Raw genomic sequence first — 18,299 nt, 5'->3', positions numbered from 1 at the left:
AAATGTATTGATGCATTATTCATTTTCCACTATCCAGTGTGCACTTCCTGAGGACTTAGCATAGAAATTTCAAGTCCTTACTATTTGTTTGGCTGCCTTTTTCTGCACAGCAATGAAGCAAGATAGGGTTTATATAGCTCTAGCAATTGACCCAGCTGTATTTTTTTTCTTGCAAAAGCAGGTTTTAAAATTGCGGGTTTTTTGCGGGTTCGGCTCAGCCAAAATCAGCTTGCGGGTAGTTGTGGTTGGGCAAGGGGTAGCTGCGGGGCGGGGCGGGTAATGAAATTGCAAATTTCTGGCATCTCTACTGCCCACTCCACCAAACGCTCATGTCTTCCCTCGACCAGTGCAGTGGATGTGTCTTGGCGTGAGGCCAAAGGTGGTGCACTAGCTATTTTCCCGTCCATTGCGTTGTCTTTTTCAGTTTGATAGGCAGAAGAACCAAGTTAAGGGGTGGATAGTGTTGGGCTGGTGGATCACGATGTGGGCCTTCTAGTTCTTATTATCTGCCTTGCCAAGAATACAAGTCAATCTGCAGATTGATTGTTGTCGTATGCTTGTCGTTATCTTGACAACTCTCCTAACCACTTGGCAAAGCGCGGTTTTAGCGGTCGCGGCCGGGCTCAGTTCTAATAAATAAGAAATAGATGTCCGAATAACTTCGTTACACCCTATATACCTACTCTTACGTGACATTGACTTTGGGGCGGCCTTGGATCGTAACTTTAACCACAAATAGGGGCCTGATAAACTTTAACCTGCTTCAAACATGTGCGAAGACTGCATTTGCGGTCGACGAAACTTGTACGGACATTCCGTACAAGTTTCCGGGCCTTCCAAAACTTGTACGGACACTGTCCGTAGTGTCCGTAGTGGTGGCGACGCCGGCATAAGGCATGAGCTAGTCCTTTTGTCTGACAGGGAATGGCCACTTGACGGATGGCCCGCTCTCCCCTCGTAGGCTCTCATATCACCCCGGCCAGGCCGGTGCAGGCGACTCGCGATCTGCCACTCTCTGATTAGCTCCATTGATTCCGTGTTTTCCGCTGCCACTGAGCTAATCATAGCGGCGGATTATGCACGGCGGCCGCCCGGCCGGCCGTCGCTGTAGCACCGTCCCTCGGGACCGGGGAGGCGCGCGGCCGAACGGCACATCAGCTCGCCGTCAGAGACCGCCGATGACGACAAATACGACGCCGCCGAGACCGGCGAGCCGTCACATCCCCGGCCGGAAGGGCGGCCTTCCGCCGTCCGCGCACCACGAACGTGTGCCACGGCCGAACACTGACCGTTTTTGCACAGTCAGCGAAATGGACGGCGTTTTTAGTCGGCGTGACCCGACCCTGAACCCGTCGCGGCCGTCGGACTTCGACAATTGCGGCGCGGGGCGCCACAATCGTCGGTGACACGTCACGGTCACGGCAGCAGGTCGCCGGGAGATGTGACCGCGGGTGGCCGAGCTAGCGCCCACTGAGGTACAGTCCGGCGCGGTGATGTGGTTTCAGAATCCTGGCGGCCCTCCCGGATGGCGATGCTGGCGTCGAGCTCAGACGATGTTCAGACCTCAGAGCCCACAGGGTGCTGAATGTCACCTCTGATGGCGGCTTTGTGCGCCGGCTGGGGTCGGGTCAGAGGTCGCCGGGTCAGGTCGTCAGTATGCACGGTGGGAGGTCGACAGGGGAGTGACGTCACAGCCGGTGACACGACGTCTCCTCGCCACAAACCGTCGCCCTATTCACGGAGATGAATGGAAATCAATGAAGTCTCGAAGGTGAAGTCGTGACGCTTTTTACCAATGAGAATGACGTGCAAAATTGTGAATAACCAATGTGACGTATAAGGCATTCAATGTTCAGGGCTACGTGCTCATTGGAACCGTTGCCCGATCTTGTGTCTGATGTGTGCTCGTTGCCAATTCGAGGCATAATTATTGCTGCAATCATCACGACACATTTCTGCGAGCATAAAGAAAAAAATCGTGCATTGTCGTTCCATCACCCACGTCTCTATCGATATTCCGCGCGACTCACGCAGCTAATATCAACGCTACCGCTGCAGGCTCAGCTTATGATGATGGGCGAGCTGTCACCTATACGATCGTACAATGAGTTGATAAGAGCTGTGTGTCGCGCTGCTGCTGCCTCAGCGCTCCGACAACCCCGCCCTGAGATTGGTCGTTGATCAGAGGTGTCACTTCGGCGCACATTATCGTTCATCTTTACATGCAGTCACGAAGCGCCGACTAACAAATCGGTCGCGATTACATGGTAGGGCGAGCATCACGCAAACTGTCGGGTCAGCGCTAACAGGAGAAGGTTGAAGGTCGCGCGAGTTTGGGCTGAATGAAGATCGTGACACGCTCCTTCGCGGTGAAGCTGCTCGGTAACCAGTGTTGCGTGTGAGTGGTAGTGAAATGAAGCGTGGGGCACACCCGCCGATCTTAATCTGTAGCGAAGGGAAACAAGTTTATGAGCCATGTGCGTTTGCCCAGATGTAAAAGTCCTTAGGGCTAGGGCGTCCCTCAATTTTGAGCCCCCTCTGCATATCTGATTCGTTACCTGTCTGCCAGTCCTGATGTTCCCGCTCGCTGTGCATGCCATTCTGATAGTCCGTTAACTTGCCAGCCTCATATATGTAGTCCTTCCAACTATATCGATCTGGCAGTTTGTCCCCCTCTGCTGCCCGGCGTGGTCTGTTCCCCGTCTCACTGCCACGCGCCTGCTGTCTGTCCTGCCCCGGTGCCCCGCTGGGTGGTAGATTGGTGTCGATTTTATCTGTCGGGGAGGCGACTGCGCGTGGCTGATCTATGGGCCGGCTCAGGCAGTGTCCCCGGAGTACCACTGTCCCCATCCCTCAGTCCCCAGCACCCCGAGCACTGCCCTGGCGCCTTCCCATCGGTGGCTCAACGCTTCCCCGCCCCCGCCGCGCCACCCGCGCCCAGGACGGCCTGCACCAACAATTAGATTACAGCACGCTCTTTGATACGTACGCACATGAAAGCGCGTGTGATCTCGTTTGGCTCGCCGCGTCGGTGGGTGTTGGATCCAGCCGGTAGCGTTTTTCTGGCATATTCTATCGAATCAGGTAATTGAGTTGGGGCCTCACGCTCCGCGGAACTGCCGGAGGGGACTGGAATCCACTGAGACGCTAATTGGCTCTCCAAGAATCCTGTTGATCCCGTGCCCTTTCTCTTGTGAAGGATGAGTAAATATTTTCACAAGAAAATGTTGTTTTCCCCTTGTTATTTCTTTGCATCCCATTCTTATACAGATGTTAGCAAATGACAGAGACGTTTAACACTGACAACGGACATTAAGCTTCATATTTGCATAATACGACTAGCACGAAGTGACTGAATCGTGAAACATTACACAGTTGTATATCGTTGTAGATTGCAACAGGAGATTGCACCGCATCCACCTGAGGGTCTGCACTCCCAGAATCGTCGCTCTCATTGACAGACCAGGGTGCGCCTGGCCTACTGAAGTTCTGGGACCTGGTGCCGGTGCAGTGACGTCGGTTCCTCAGCCCCGGGGTAACCGCACCCAGTGGGTATTTACAGCCGTAGTGTTGCTGTTAGATGTTAACCGTAATGATTGATTATGTCTTCGTCCGTCAATGGAAAGGAGTTCGACGAACCGCCCTGTTTATTCGTCAATCCTAATCGTGGCCGCTGGAAACATTATTCTTTGCACATCCGCGAGTTCTTCTCTGTCTCTCGCTAAAAATGCACTGGCCTGACGTGCGAAATGTCATCACTTCCGAGAGGCGCGAGACCTACCGTTTCCATTTGTCACTCTTCCCCAGCCTATACTCCACTATGGTGACCCTCCGTTGCCCGCGCGGCCCTCCACCTGCACCTGGTCCCCGGAGCGCCGCTCCCCGTCCGACCGTCCCACAGTGTGGCCAAACACCAGTTTAGCGCGAATTAAATCCCAGCGCTGCTCGGATCCGTTGAAAATGGTTCCCTGGTTTCAAAATTGACACTTAAGCCTATGTGAGACCTTTTATGATGCATTATAAATGCTTGCTGACATATAATGCCATAGTTCCGCCTCTAAAAGTAAGGAGAACTAGCTTACGACGGGTGATGTGCTTACCAGGCCAGGGCTGTGAAGTCGATGGAGTTAATCCGACTCCGACTACGGCCTTCTAAAGTCAATTTCAACTTTGACTCCGGGCAAAACTGTCGACTTATACGATCGACTCGGACTCTGACTCCGCAGCCATCGCAAGTCCACGCAGTCGATGGATTTTCGGTGACTCAGACTACGAGTCTTGGTCCGGATTCCAAAATTGATTCCGATTCCGACTCTGACTGAGGTCAGAACTGTTGACTCCGAACGACTCCGACTCTGATTACGAAATCCTGGAATTTAACCGCAAATAAGAGGCAAAAAATTGTGGGTCCCAGCAATGATGGGCATGTTAGTAGGAGGATTCGTTTACGAAATCATAATTTCTCTGGTAAATTCTTATGATTGTCCAAAGTTTGCTTTTAAAAAAATCACCATCTAATTATGTGTCTGTGTGAATGCTCCTGGTGAAGCACATGAATCGGTAGATGGTTGCTGAAATAGACGCGCCGATAGGACTGAACCTCAGCAATGGGAGTAAAACAAAGACTTACACCATAAGCACCTTCATGTCATTAACCCTCGCCCGTATTGGTGTTTTGCTAGCCGCGAACGTAGGTCGGGTCAGGTCAGGTCAGACCAACCAGTCCTGCCGGTATTTATAATTAATAGGTGTCAACCGCCAGTGACTGCTTCGTTGCATGTTACGAAGGCACCAAAACTTCTTTCTAAATGTTCAAATGCTTACTAAATTCGAAATCAGCTCCAAAAACTAGCCTGGAAGCATGTAAAACTAAAAAAGGTGAACCGAGGTCATCAAAGGTCATTGAACTGACCTGACCTTCAAGTGATCTTGACACCAACCATAATGCATGGGACCAACATCATAATATCACATGTTTAGACGCTTGAAACCACGAAAAGACTGCAAACGCGCGGCTAATGCAAGCAAACATACGCCCAATCTTGATTCCGGCCAAACATGGTCTCGAGAAATGGGTCACAGGTCAAAGGTCATTGGGGTCAGGGTCGTGAAATTTAAAGGGTAGGTGTAAAATTGAGAAACTCGAGGGTACTGAAAGTTTCGTCGCGATCGGCCGCTTTTTACATGAGCTTTTTGCAAAAAACCGAGAGGTGTCCTTTCGACCCCCACCCTCACCCCCTATATGGGCGAGGGTTAAAAAATTGCCAAGATTTATTCATTGGCGACCGTATTCTGCAATATAACAAGTTAGAAATACAGCGGTTGAGCCATCCGCGTAAGGTTACGGAGCCGCCGCCGCGCCCACCCTGTAGCCGGACCTCCCCGGGCGGGCCAACCCGATACGTTCAAAGCTGAGCCAAAGGCCGGGGGGGGGGGGGGGCAGGTTGGGGCAGGGTTTCTTGAATGGATCATGTCCAGAAAGGTGTGGCGAATCTTCTCATCGTAGATTTGGCGTGGAGTTTTTTGGCCATTTTCTTATATCTCTACGTTTTTAAGATGGACAGTGTTTTCAGGGGATGTCTGAAAAGGTCATTTTCAAATTAGCATAACTCATCGGTTAGTCCAAGGATACCTATAGAATTCGGGTATACTATCAAATATAGGCTCAGCAGTCATATGCCACTCCAATTATTTCCAAACCTTTCCGACAATTACGCAAAAATGCGTTGTAAACGTGACGCGGGTTTTCGACGATTTCAGCACAGCCGGGACCGGCATTGCGTATGTCCACTTTAGCTAGCTTTTTGGACACCGAAAGGAAGACATTGAACCAAAGTATTGTGATATTGACATACTTTGGACAATTTCTTATCGACTGATGGTTATAAAAAGTCAAAATTCCAAAATTCGTTTTTTTATTAAATTCGCGCTAATCTGGCGTTTGGCCACACTGTGCGTCCGTCCGGGCGGCTCGTGACCGGCGGCGCGGCGTCCGGCCGGCCGCGGCCTGTTGTCGCATCATTACGGCGCCATTACCGAGGCCGTGCGCCGCTCGGCGCCGCGGCGCGCCTCTGTAATCAGCCGCGGCACGTCTCACTCCGCCGGTACACCAAGGCCGCCGGCCCGCCCTCCGCCGGTCGCGATGGCCGCAGCGGCAGCTGGCCGCCGTGCCACAGAACTACACACGGTGCATGTGGCCGGCGGCCACGGACGGTGCGGGGCCGTTGTTGGACCGGAGCCGCGCCGAGCCTGGCACGCAAACAGCCTGTGGCCGCGTACTCTGCATAGTGGAACAGCACTGAGCCGCTCAGGAGGAAACGCCGGGTAAATAGGCCGCACCGAGCGGAAAACGGACGGCTCTCCCGCCAGGGACGAGTTAGTTTGCTACGGGGCATGAAATTAACTTCTGAGAAGGCATTTGTGTGCCTACTGTTTCTATAGGTACTTCTCACTATTTGCTTCCAGATCTCTCACACTTTTGTCCAACCATTTTAACATTTCATGGCATTTTAACCCTCGCCCGTAAACGGCGATCTGCCACCTTCGCCCATGCAGGGGGGGGGGGTTGGTGCGACCCCCCCCTTGGCGTTTGAAAACGGAGCGTCGTAGAGCTTAGCAGAAAAGACCAACGGATTGCTCTCGCCGAGATCTCGCGATTGGTGGTATATTTTTTGGTCCTAGGTCAATATTTGACCTACTTTTGACCGGTCAAAGGTCAAATTTTCGGAAAAATAGACTTTTTTCAACTTTCCGCGGCGATTGCGTCAAAACGGTGGGAGATATCGACTTGAAACCTTCACTATCGTGTTCCTTGATCAATTCTCTATCGTTTGGTATGTATTTCGTTTCCCTAGCTCTAAAAATGGCGCGTTGGGAGCGCCGGAAGTCGGCAAGGTCACAGTCGGCGGCAGAAATTCGAAAAATCAAAATTTAAATTTTTGAAATCTGATTGTATTTTTGGATTTGGAAGGTCCATTTGCTCCCTATAGAAGCTAATATTGCTGCATATTCCCATTGAGGTGACAAGAATTAGCAAAATAGTGGTTCGGGCGCTTTTCAAAAATAGTACCGGACGCTGTTCCTCTTGTGACGTCATAGCTCCGTGACCTGACCTGAACCGGTCAAGTTTCTTATACCATATGATAGCCAATACTTGCCCCAACATGCATGGGAAGTTTCATCACGATCCATCAACCGATGTCCGTACCACCGGCAGGAAACCTCGGGCATTGGCACTCAGTTTGTGAAAATCCGGCCGGAGGCTGTTCCCTTTGTGACGTCATAACTCCGTGACCTGACATGACCCGGTCAAATTTTTTTTTTATCAAAAGATGCGCAAGGTTTGCCCCATAAGGTACCCAAAATTTGGCGGCGCTGCGCGCCGCCGTTTTTGCACTATTTCCGAAAAACCTCAGGGGGGGGGTTGCACCAACCCCCCCTACATGGGCGAGGGTTAAGACCTCAACATTTCATGCTGAATAATGTCAACTATACTGCTGCTGGATGTCACAGGGGCTTGAGCGCTGTTCCGTGCGTCCCATTTTGGTCAGTCCTTTTGTGTCGTCGATGTAGCTCACGGTGGTGGCCTAATCCTGCGTGCCGAGCGACTGCGTGCCGCTGAGCTTCCGTACCATCCCCGTCCGCTTTTTCCTGTTCGACCGCACGAACCGCTGTGACCCAGTCGATAGCCGGAACTGGCGACGGCACGCGGTCTCCGCCGCTCCCCACTATCCCCTCTGATGTAGCTGCTACGGGCGCTGCACTGCCGCCTCCCGCCCGAGGTCCCGTTACAGCTGCTACTGCCACTGATGCCACCTCCACTATCTCTCCTGCCCCGCTGCAGCCGCGCTGACACTGATGAGTTCTCATGTTCCCGATGCAGGAGGCCGACTGAGATGCGAGCGAGCAGATGCGCTGCTGTTGCAAGCTGCCCCTTTGTCCTGACTGATGTGTCTGGGGCGCATCTTATAGCTTGTCACTGACGGGCTGACCTGGCGTATTTTGAGCTGACAGGCGCTGGTTCGCCTCATGGCCCCATGTCTGCTCTGCCAGGCAGGCAGGTCAGCGGCACAGCCATGTTCCATTCGAGCCGTCTGGCTTCACCGGCGCGCTGTCTCTGGTTCTGGCTCACTCAGCCCTTCCAGACGCCCCTGCAGGCCAGCTCCATCCCCGGCCGTATCTCTGTGTGAGCTCACCAAAAGACCTGCCGCCGCTGACAGGACGGCCGGCGGTGACGTTACGTCATCACCTAGTGACGTAACGTGTCGCCTGCGCCGGTCCGCTGTCGTCCCGCGGCGGACCGTGTCGTCAGGTTCCGCACCGGCGAGCTCCTCCCGACACTTAGCGCCTTCCGGACCCGGGACACCCTCCTCTGGTACATCATTACCGTCGTCATCACCGACACCATTGCGTAGCGGCACCGGCGGCAGCACTGACGCGCTAATTAGCCCGCTCCGCCGTAATCGCCAGTCTGTAAACTGCGCTAATCGCCAGCCCCCAAAGCGACGTAATCGGGGTCCTCCGGGTGCGCCGCCGAGTGAAGTTGTGCCGCTGCTGATGATTAGCTGACTGCCGAAGGGACGCAGAGGGGAGGGGAGAGGTCATTGTGATCATTCCTGCCTCATCGTTGACCCATAGGACCACTCACTGGCATGCTGGAAAATATGAATCCTGTCCAATGTCCATTCCTACAAAGATAATGCGTATGTCATCTGATATTCTGCCCTTTCTGACTAAGATCCCAGGGCAGATCCCGGTGATGACCGGGCCGTTAAGATCTGATCCGTGGGAAGTGTGACCAGGCCGTGGGAAGTGAGACCCGGCCAATTACCGTAGATCTGATCCTTCACCCTGGCAAGGCGCCGACGGTCGCCGTGGTTGGCCGATCGGAGTTACCCCGTGGCGATTGCGGAAGGTGTGTGAGAGTCAGTCAGGACTGACAACGCGGTGGCGTGGGACCTGCTCGCGGGGGTGGTACAGGGAGGGAACATCGTGAGTCCAGCCAACTCCCAGCGACGCATGCGCCTCGGTCAGCGGCTGTGAGGCATGTACTTTCCTTCGTCACCGGTCTGCGTGCTGCGCCTTCTCGCAGCTCACAACTCGCCATGAAGTTCAGCTGCCATGGATGGCTGGCTGAGGGCCGGGCCCATGACCTTCATAGCTCTGCCAGACAGCGGTGGGCGCTGTGAGGACCCCCCCCCCCGCCCCGCCCTATGCCGGCGGTCGGGTGCAGCGTACACACGGGGCGGAACTGTGCAGCTATGAACACAAACAGAGGCGGCTGCAGCGGCTGCAGCGGCCCGGCCCGGTGCGGAGAGGGGCGCCTCTGAGACGGTGCCGCACTGGGAGCGGTGCATAGCGGTCTCCCTGTATGAATGGACACCGCGCCCAGTGGCGGCGCGGATACCTGACGGTAAATACAGACAGGAGATTGCGAGAAATGATGAACGATGGTGGGCTGGGTGACAGAAGAAGTGGTCGATAAACCACTACGGGATCTCCGGTGTCATTTTTAGTATTGTACCTAATAGTAGGAAGGTTTACTGTTTTGGTAGCCACCAGCCATCTATGCATATAGCCAGCATCCTCATGTCCACATTTGTTTATTTTCAACAACAACAATTAATTATAATAAAACAAAAGGCTCCAACTCTCGTTGAAAACCAGTCTTTCTCATATGGTGAGTGCTTCCTGAGTTTCGATAATGGTCTCTCTCTTTGGAAATGTCACTTCTCAGGAAAATAGTCATCCAGTTTCTGTGAAAGTCAGGATGGTCTCTCGGTTTCCGTGATGGTCCGGCCGTCTTTTTATGATGTTCAGTCCGTGCGATGGTCGGTCGGCGGATGACGGTCCGCCGGGACGCTCAGCCAGAGCGATGGTGTCACAAATCAGGATACGGAACAGCAATCCGTCGCTCTGCCGCCTTTCTGACGGGATGTGCTTCATCGAGCGGACCGTACCGGAGCTTGTTCGGTATACATGGAAGGGACTCTACCGACCAGGATCCTCCTGGTGTATAATGGCACGGACAAATGTTGTGCCTATCCTCGTGTGTCGGACACACTGTGTCAGGATTTTCTGACATTTCATAAGTACCGGGTCCTCAGAGAACGTCAGACCATTAGGGTCCCCGGTCCACCGTCCGTAATCGTATACTGAAAACGGTGGTCGTATACATTCCATCGATGGCATTGGTTGCTCAATGGGCTGGCAATTTTAATAGTCAAGTATTTTTCTGCTCTCCATTCGACCGGCAGATTTGCTGAAGTCGTATAACACAACTGAATATATGATGAAACGTTTCTGCTGTATAGTACGTGCATATTATCGGATCAGATTCGTTGTTTTAACGAAATCGGGCAAGCTCTGCGTTTGCCTTTCCAGCTATATATCGTCTGAAAATTGGGCCAATTTGATTGGCTGATGACAGCCGAGGCGGCCTGAGATACCCAGAAGCCGATCCGGATGTCCGCCGCTTCTGTGACTTTGTTCTTTGTCGACGTATGACGGGAGACGAACGGGAGTTTTGTGCGGTTGAAGCTGCATAGGGTTGTGTGAGATGTGCAGAATGCAACAACAGCTTGCGATATCAAGCAATGACGCTGGATGTGACAGCACATTGTGACAGCAGACCTCTCCAGACTGTGAGAGGAGACTGTGACCGTCTTATAGAGGCGAGCTCTGACTGACGGCTGACCGCGGCAGATGTTTACGGCTGCGTCCGTTGTTTGCCGACCTGAGACAGGCGCTGACAGCGATGTGTTATTGGCCATCTATCCGTCAAACCAAGACAGTGCTGATGTCAGCACCTCTAACCCGGTTGCTGACGGTGTCAACACCTCTCAAGCCCGGAAGTGTCAGCGTCAGCACCTAGCCGGCCGAGTGGGTGTCAGTGTCTGTGTCTCCCCCCCCCCCGGTCGGTGTCAGCGCCTCTGCTCCGTTTGACACCGCCGCGGTCATTCGCCGGTTATTGGCACTCGCTGTCGGCACCGACGTTCGCCGGTGACACGGCCGGTCCTCGGTCGGCCGGTCGGGTCCTCCGCTGACGCTCCGGCCGTCCCCGGTGGCAGCTCCGAGACAATGAGCGCCGTCAGACGCCACTGGCCGCCGCCGGGACGTCGCCATTGTCCGGTGGAGTCCGACGCGTCCGCCGGAGGTGGGGGGTCGCCCCAGCCGGACTGCGTGACCGGCCCGAGCGTCTCGGACCGACGGACGCCGTTCGGTCGCTCTCGCCTGAGTTGGTCAGCATAGAGAGAGAGTTCCGGTCGGCCTGGCGTCGAGGCCGCGCGGCCCGCGTCAGTTTCCTGTTTGGAGTGGCCTCTGACCGGCACCGTGCGACAGCGGATGACCGGCGCTGCTGACCGAGCTGGGTGGTCGGCAGGAGAGCCGTCACTGCCCCCTCCTCCCTCCACCCCCGCTCTGACGGGTCGCCAACGGACCTGTCGCGGCGGCGGCGGATATTTACAGCTCGCCGATGCAGTTACGTGACGGTTATACGACGATGGCCACACATCGGTCGGTCTGCAGCGCGACATTGCAGTGCAGAGCACGCCGTACCTACCGCATGAGTTCAAGGCCCCGCGATGTCAGAGAGGTTTCTCGTTCGACGCTCACCGGTAATCGTGCACAAGAGTTGGAATGAAATTGCAGCAATAAGACTTTACTTGTGTATTTCCTTTATTCCTTTATGAGTTATCCGTTTATACCCGTTGAACTTGCAATCACTTTCGAGGGCTGAGCTGTCCACTTCCAGCTTATATGTACCATTTATTCTACCACCACTACTCGGCCGTCACACAGTATGTAGTCTGCTATAATGCAAAAGTAATGACGGGACAGGTCATTACTATATAATTAGTGCCAGGACAGGCCATCGATTTGTCTAAGTAGTGTATGCCCAATCCCCCATACCTCATTAATAATGCCGCCCGGGAACTTTTCCCCGCCGCACAGGGATTAAAAGTTGCCAAATTACAGGCTGCGTAAGTGTCTCCTCGGGGAGCCAAGTTGGCATCCGCGCGCGCGCGCGAAATTCATCTGAGGTTCGAAGTTGGCTCGTTGGCTGGATTGACCGGGCCGGGTCATTGCGGCGCGGTCATCAGAGCAGCTCGGTGCTAAATGGAGCCCCTAACGAGCCGAGATCGGTCGCCGGGGACCGCTGAGGTGACTGACGTGACCGAATTGGTCCGCATCGAACGGCTACAGACGTCGCTAACGCTGAAACGTGACGTGACGTGAACATTCTGCAAGCCACGCGCAGGTCTGAGGTCCACTCATGGCGGCTCATGCAGAGTTGACGAGCCATTGGCAGCGACAGCCGGTCCCGAGGCTTAGTGAAGCGCACAGACAGACTGACGGACTTGGACCTGTCATGTGACAGCCATTGGTCATGACAGGCCGGATGACGGATGACTGCCGGAAAGCCCAAACATGGTCCAGAGCTGAGAGGTACCACCGACGGTGAGTATACCCGCTCCTTTACAGGACACAGACTAACCACCGAAATGGAAGGGATGCAACGTGGTGCCTTGCAGAGCGACGGGTCGGCGACCGGTGTTGTTTCAAGTCGAGTCTCATGCAACTGCCTTCTTTGGAGTCGGCACTCGGCAGTTTCCAATCACTTGTTTGAATTCAAACAAGTATGCGACGCCTTTTGACTGGGCTATGTTTTCCATGCCAAACAAAAGTTTCGTCAGTCATTGGCCACCTGTTCACAGTCAATGGAATTGAAGGTGAATGGCATGGCAGATTTTGCTTTGGAAACTGTAAGATTCCTTTCCACTCTCAATTATCGTCTTCAGTTACACCAATAACAGATGAACAAGTGTAGATGAAAAGGAGACGAGAGAGTACCTCGGCGACAATATTTATGTAGAAACAGCTTACGGTATTTACATACGGTATTCTCTGCAGCAGGACACCGGGCGGACCGAAACTTCCAATTACTCAGTGATGGATGTGGTGTGACAGACATAACTCGGCCTGACCAATGGTTTTCCCGGCATGTCAGCTGGAATGAATGGAGGCACGCGGCCAGGGCCGTTTCAGAACCCCCATAACGCCACTATATTGCTTCTGCGTCCTCTTATGGAAGCATGACATAGTGGCCTGTGCTTCTGTTTCGTTCTCTCTGGGGTGACCCGCTGGTGGTCTTCGTTCCAAAGACAAACGTAGCTTGGTGGTCCGTATTTGACTCGTCGAGCATTCCGCAAACTCGCCTTGATGAACAATGGGTGCGCTGTCTAGTGTCCACCTTTCTCTCACCGCCTCTGAGCGCTTAGCGCGCCCAGCTAGCTCGCTACCCATTGGGAACAAGACTGCAGTGAGCGCGGTGGGTGCGTGTCACCCGCCCCTCAGACCGACCCCGGTCAGCCGCGGTCATTTGTAGCTGTCCAGAGCAGCCGATATGCGATCAAAGCCGCCACAGAACAATACAGAGCGACCAGCAGGTCCCACTCCCGACCCACCAGCAGCGACCGGAAATCGAGCGAGAGATGTAACGCAGACCGGTAGGAAGTAAAGATCAAACGGGCATTGCTGCCGTCATATACCTAACCACATATCTAAATAACGCATGTGTTTTTGCCGAGTTTGTCCGTTTTATCATCTCTGAGCGCTGCAGATGATCGTAGATTGATAAGATCGGCATTTCTGGCTGATCTCTGTCGAACTACAGGAGACGCTGGTGAAACTGCAGGTGGCTTGGCATACATCAGCTCAGAGACAGCACAATGGGAGCTGGAGTGCGCGTGTGTGCAGCAAGTGGGGAGGGGGGGGGGCAGGACAGGCCACCACGGCGCGCTGAGGGAAGTAGTGAACGGTTATCGCAAACAGGAATACCGCAGGCTGACCTGTGAGTCCGAGGTCCCATATGCGTTTCTTTTGGATCTTCACAGGATTTTTCATCAATGGAGTCATGATCGGAATTTGTTTGAGCATTATCACTTATCAGGTCATGACAGGTGGCAGATGATGGTCTTGTTTTTATGAAATTATGAATTGCTTTATCACGACCGCATAAAAAAACGATTACCGTGAATTGAAAAGTGTCTCCGACTCTGAGTTTGCGGAAACGTTTGCAGAGGAATGCCCTACAAAAAGGCATCTAAAGAAATTACAGACCAGCAGTGAACATTTACAGCCCGCAAATTACCTTGCTCAATGCTCAAGTACCCACCCATTAGCCGGACCAATTTTCGGCCCGCCGTCGGCCTCAGTGGACGCCTTTCACCCTTTCTCCTGCAGTGGCCTCTCCCGGGGCCGGCGGCACTGACCGGAGCGTGTCCGGCGGTCGTCCTGGCCTGACCAGCGTCCGGGGTCCGAGTGGACCTGCGGCCCATCTCAGACGGCGGCGCGGCTGCTGTCTTTGGCTCGGACCGTCGCGCGGCGCCGGTCACTGTGCGTGCAGCCAAGTCGTGCAGTTACACTGCAACGGGTTCCGAGACCCTGGCAGAGCGTTTATTAACACCGCCAGTGGGTGAAACCATCACAGAAATGGCCGCTGTTGGCGTTCCAAGGAGCTGACAGGGATGCTGTGTGCTCAACAGTGATCACTGATCGTTCGAGAACGCCATGGAACCGCAGCCGCATAGATTGCCGAGTCGATAGTTTGCAGTTGCCGGCAGCCATTGTTCACTGTTCATGTGAAACGTACATAAGCAGCCACCCGCGGCCATCCCATTCGGCCAATTAATGCCCTGCTTAGTCATTAGCGGCTGCCTCATAGAAGATAGCAAGACGTACCACGTGATTTTTATCTGAATTGAACATTCCCGGCACGCTTTTTGCTGCTTCACGTGTGATCATTGCACAAGCATCCTAATTAATTGTTGTTTTCATGACATTTGCTAGAAATGCTACTGAATAAGGAAATAGAGAAAGCCAACGAGAATGGATGTTCTCATAGTAATGAAAATAGAATAGTTAGTTATACGAAGAGAATCTCTGTCACCGTTCACCCTCCCCTTACCCACGACCGTGGCGGCCGCTCCGGTCGGAGAGCGGCGCTAACTCATTAACTCGGCTCCAGTAATGGGCTCAGATTGTTTGGAGCCGGTTTAGGGCCATTCAGGGCACTCAGCCGTTAAACGCCTTCGTAAATCAGCCAGTGCGCGGTCAGCGGTTATGTTTCCGTCGTAAATCACCGGTGAAACAGGGTCCCGGCCCGCTTTCTGATACAGCCCCTCTATATTGGCTGGTTGACTTTGTTCTTAGCTCACCATAGGGCGATGGAGCTCATTTTCAGCTTAGTCGCTGTTTAATTGGATGTTTGCTTAATAATTAGAAGCTGTTAAATTCCCAAAGTCTGGAACTGATTGATAGACCTCTGCTGTTTCGATGAGCCAGCTACTGACCGGGTCGAGCCGGGACGACACTGTGGAACAGTTGCGTGACCCGTCCATCACGCGAATGGGCCTTCTTACCAGTGACTCCTCCTGAAACCGCAGATCAAAGACATGTCTGGATTCCGAACATCCTCACGAAAAGGCGACATTTGACATTTGACAGAGACATAACCGAAAGTTGGTCCGCAACATCCTCTTTCGAATGCCGCAGAGAAGACCACTGGGGCTGGTTGTACTTGTAACGTGTTGTGACCTTTGAGAAGTTGGATGAAATGCCGGTCTTTGAACTTGACTATGTTTTCCGAACGAAACTTCCTGACTGAGCTTGGACAAATGTCGCAGATCATCGAGGTAGTATTTCAGTCTACCAAGCGTGACCAAAAGTTCCGGACAAACTTCCATGCACTAACTTATCGTGAACTGTCGGCCATGAGGCATTAGTGGAATTAGCAGAAGACAATTTCTAAAGTTACCAGCACCACATCCAGTTCGCCAGTTACTGGTTTGATGTGATTTTCTCTCGGGATGCAGTCCAACTTTCGTGCTCGTGCTGGTTAATAGGAACCAATACGATGCTGTTTTTACTGTTCAGGCTGCGCTGCAGGGTATGTACATATTTGAGTGGGCAAGTGCAATACACAAACTGAACATAGGGACTTTACTGGGCAGCTGCCGGAAATTCAGTTGCTAGCGCAACTTATGCGCACTCAGTGCTTACATTGCACCATGCATTATGTACATTATCGACTCTGACTATAAACTAAAACTGCATATATTCATGTATTTCAATCAGCAACCCCGTGGCCTCGGGGAAACCGACCTGACCCGTTTCTTCCTGTTCTAAAGCACGTCAAAAAGCTGAAAATGTGAACCTTGTCGGGCCCGACCTGACCTACCCCATCTTCTGTTTCAGAGCACGTCAAGGAACTGACATGCGGCAAGCTCTACTACCGGACGTTCCACATGGACGAGCACAGGGACGTGCTCTACGTCGGCGCCATGTGAGTACAGAAACACCTCACGGCTCACATCCGACTTCAGCCACATCGGCTGATTAAATGAGAAGTTAAACCGATTCAACTGAATGATTTCTTTCTTAGCTCGATGCACATCACAGACGTGTTTGATTAACCCTCGCCCTGGCAGGGCATTTTTCATAACACGGCCTGGCAGGGGGGGGGGGTCGATGCGACCCCCCCTCGCGATTGGCTCCTATGGCACCTAGAAACACCAAATTTGGTAGGTAGGTGGGCCCCCTGGAGTTCTCCCCTTGTGCAAATTTGGTTGCTCTAGGTCAATATTTAGGGGGTTTTTGGGGGTATAAATGTAAAAATTTCGCTAAAAACAGGTCAAAAGTTTTTCGCTTATAACTTTTGATCTAATTAAGATAAAGCAAAAAGAAAAGCACCAGTAAACTCAGCACGTCAAGGCGCGTCGAATGATATACTTTTTAGCTTGCTTAAGTGTACTTAAAGTTTTTCTTAAATTTTAAGTAAACTTAAATTAACCCTCGCCGGCCGAGGGAGGGGCGGGTGCCGCCCCCCCCATAGGGTTTCTTTCGCGATAGCTCCGAACACGCTGGCGATAGAGAGCTGAAACTTGGCATACCTGACCTTTGATCCAAGCCGCATCTTTTGACACCAACCGCATTTTTGGGTCAGGTCAGGTCACTGACCTATGACGTCATAAGTGAACCTCTGCACGGTCTTCAGATGTCGCAACTTCGCAACGCCCTCACTGCCAGAGGAGATGTCAAAGGGAAATGAAACTTGCAGGATCTAGTATCCATTATGAGTCTCACAGCTTGTTTAACTCGGATTTTTCCTAAAGGTCATATGAGGTCGGGTCATTTTCGTGACCTCACCATTAGGTATAAGTCAATGGGGGAAAAATTCAAACTGCTATTCTGGCGCCGGAAACGATCTCCAACTATCTCAAGCACACAGAATCGTGATTTGGTGCACTCCTTGCAAGGTTAGATGCGTCACTTTTGCAATGTTGACCTTCCGTGACGTCATTTATGACGTCATCAAGGTCATATTAGTTTTTCGTCAATAACTCCCGATCAAATTGAGCTAGCGAGTCGGGAAAGCCACCAATGGACTCAGGAAGACCTGCCGAATCGAATGATATGCGACATGACCTCTTTCGACCAACTTCGTAACCTGGGGTTGCTGACCTGACCTTGACCTGAGGTCAACACCCTAAGTTGACCTGACCCGAACAAAAAGTATATCATTCGACGCGCCTGAGCAAGGCGAACACGATGCTGCCAAAATCGCGGCTCTGCGGCCGTTTTTTTTGCGAAGTTATTCACCAAAAACTGAACCGTACCCTGGGGCACTTGACCTGACCTCAGAGGTCACCGGTTGACCTAGGACCTTAAAATCGGGTACCAATCTCTGCGTCTGCCGTCTCGTAACGGCGCACACGCTCGTTTTTTTCCGCGACGCGCTAGCTCCACCAGGGGCGAAACGGCGAGCGGGGGGTCGTACCCGCCCCCCCCCTCGGCCGGCGCGTATGTAGAAAACCAATAGGTCCGGCGAGGGTTAATAAATTAAGTTCAAGTTAACCAAATTGCATCATATCGCATATCATTCGATTTGGCTGATCACCAGAAACACAATGATACCATTTTTTAAGCTCTAGCGTCATTAGGTGCCAAGTTATTGGCAAAAACGTCATTTGACCTCAGTTGACCTCATTTGACCTGACCCATGGATAAGGACACCAAACAAAGAAGCACCAAGTGACCTGCTGTTAAGTACTGTGGGTTCAAAGCACAAAAGTGATAGAACGAAGCGGATATCTCCAGTATTTTTCGAATTTAGTATTTTCCCATAGGCTCAACATTACGACGTAATGACCTCTAACTGACCTCAGGTCAGTGACCTCAAAAAACCCGAACTATATGTTATACAACTCGGTGAACTTAGCACATCCTGAAAGTTTGAA

General features: G+C 52.6%; 1 protein-coding gene across 2 annotated transcripts in view; it reads left to right on the top strand.

Annotated features, from left to right (window-relative positions):
- LOC122391099 (semaphorin-2A-like) overlaps positions 1–18,299 on the top strand; it is a 77,210-nt gene that overhangs the window by 20,688 nt on the left and 38,223 nt on the right. For both annotated transcript variants that reach the window (XM_043384741.1, XM_043384742.1), the window contains exon 3: positions 16,258–16,345. In XM_043384741.1, the coding sequence (XP_043240676.1) occupies positions 16,258–16,345 (88 nt within the window). The remainder of the gene's footprint in view (positions 1–16,257; positions 16,346–18,299) is intronic.

This window comes from Amphibalanus amphitrite, unplaced genomic scaffold (assembly GCF_019059575.1).
Source record: "Amphibalanus amphitrite isolate SeventyFive unplaced genomic scaffold, NRLGWU_Aamphi_draft 000421F_arrow, whole genome shotgun sequence".
Taxonomy (NCBI): domain Eukaryota; kingdom Metazoa; phylum Arthropoda; class Thecostraca; order Balanomorpha; family Balanidae; genus Amphibalanus; species Amphibalanus amphitrite.
Note: the sequence above shows the minus strand (reverse complement) of the source record. Positions and strands in the feature narration are given on the sequence as shown.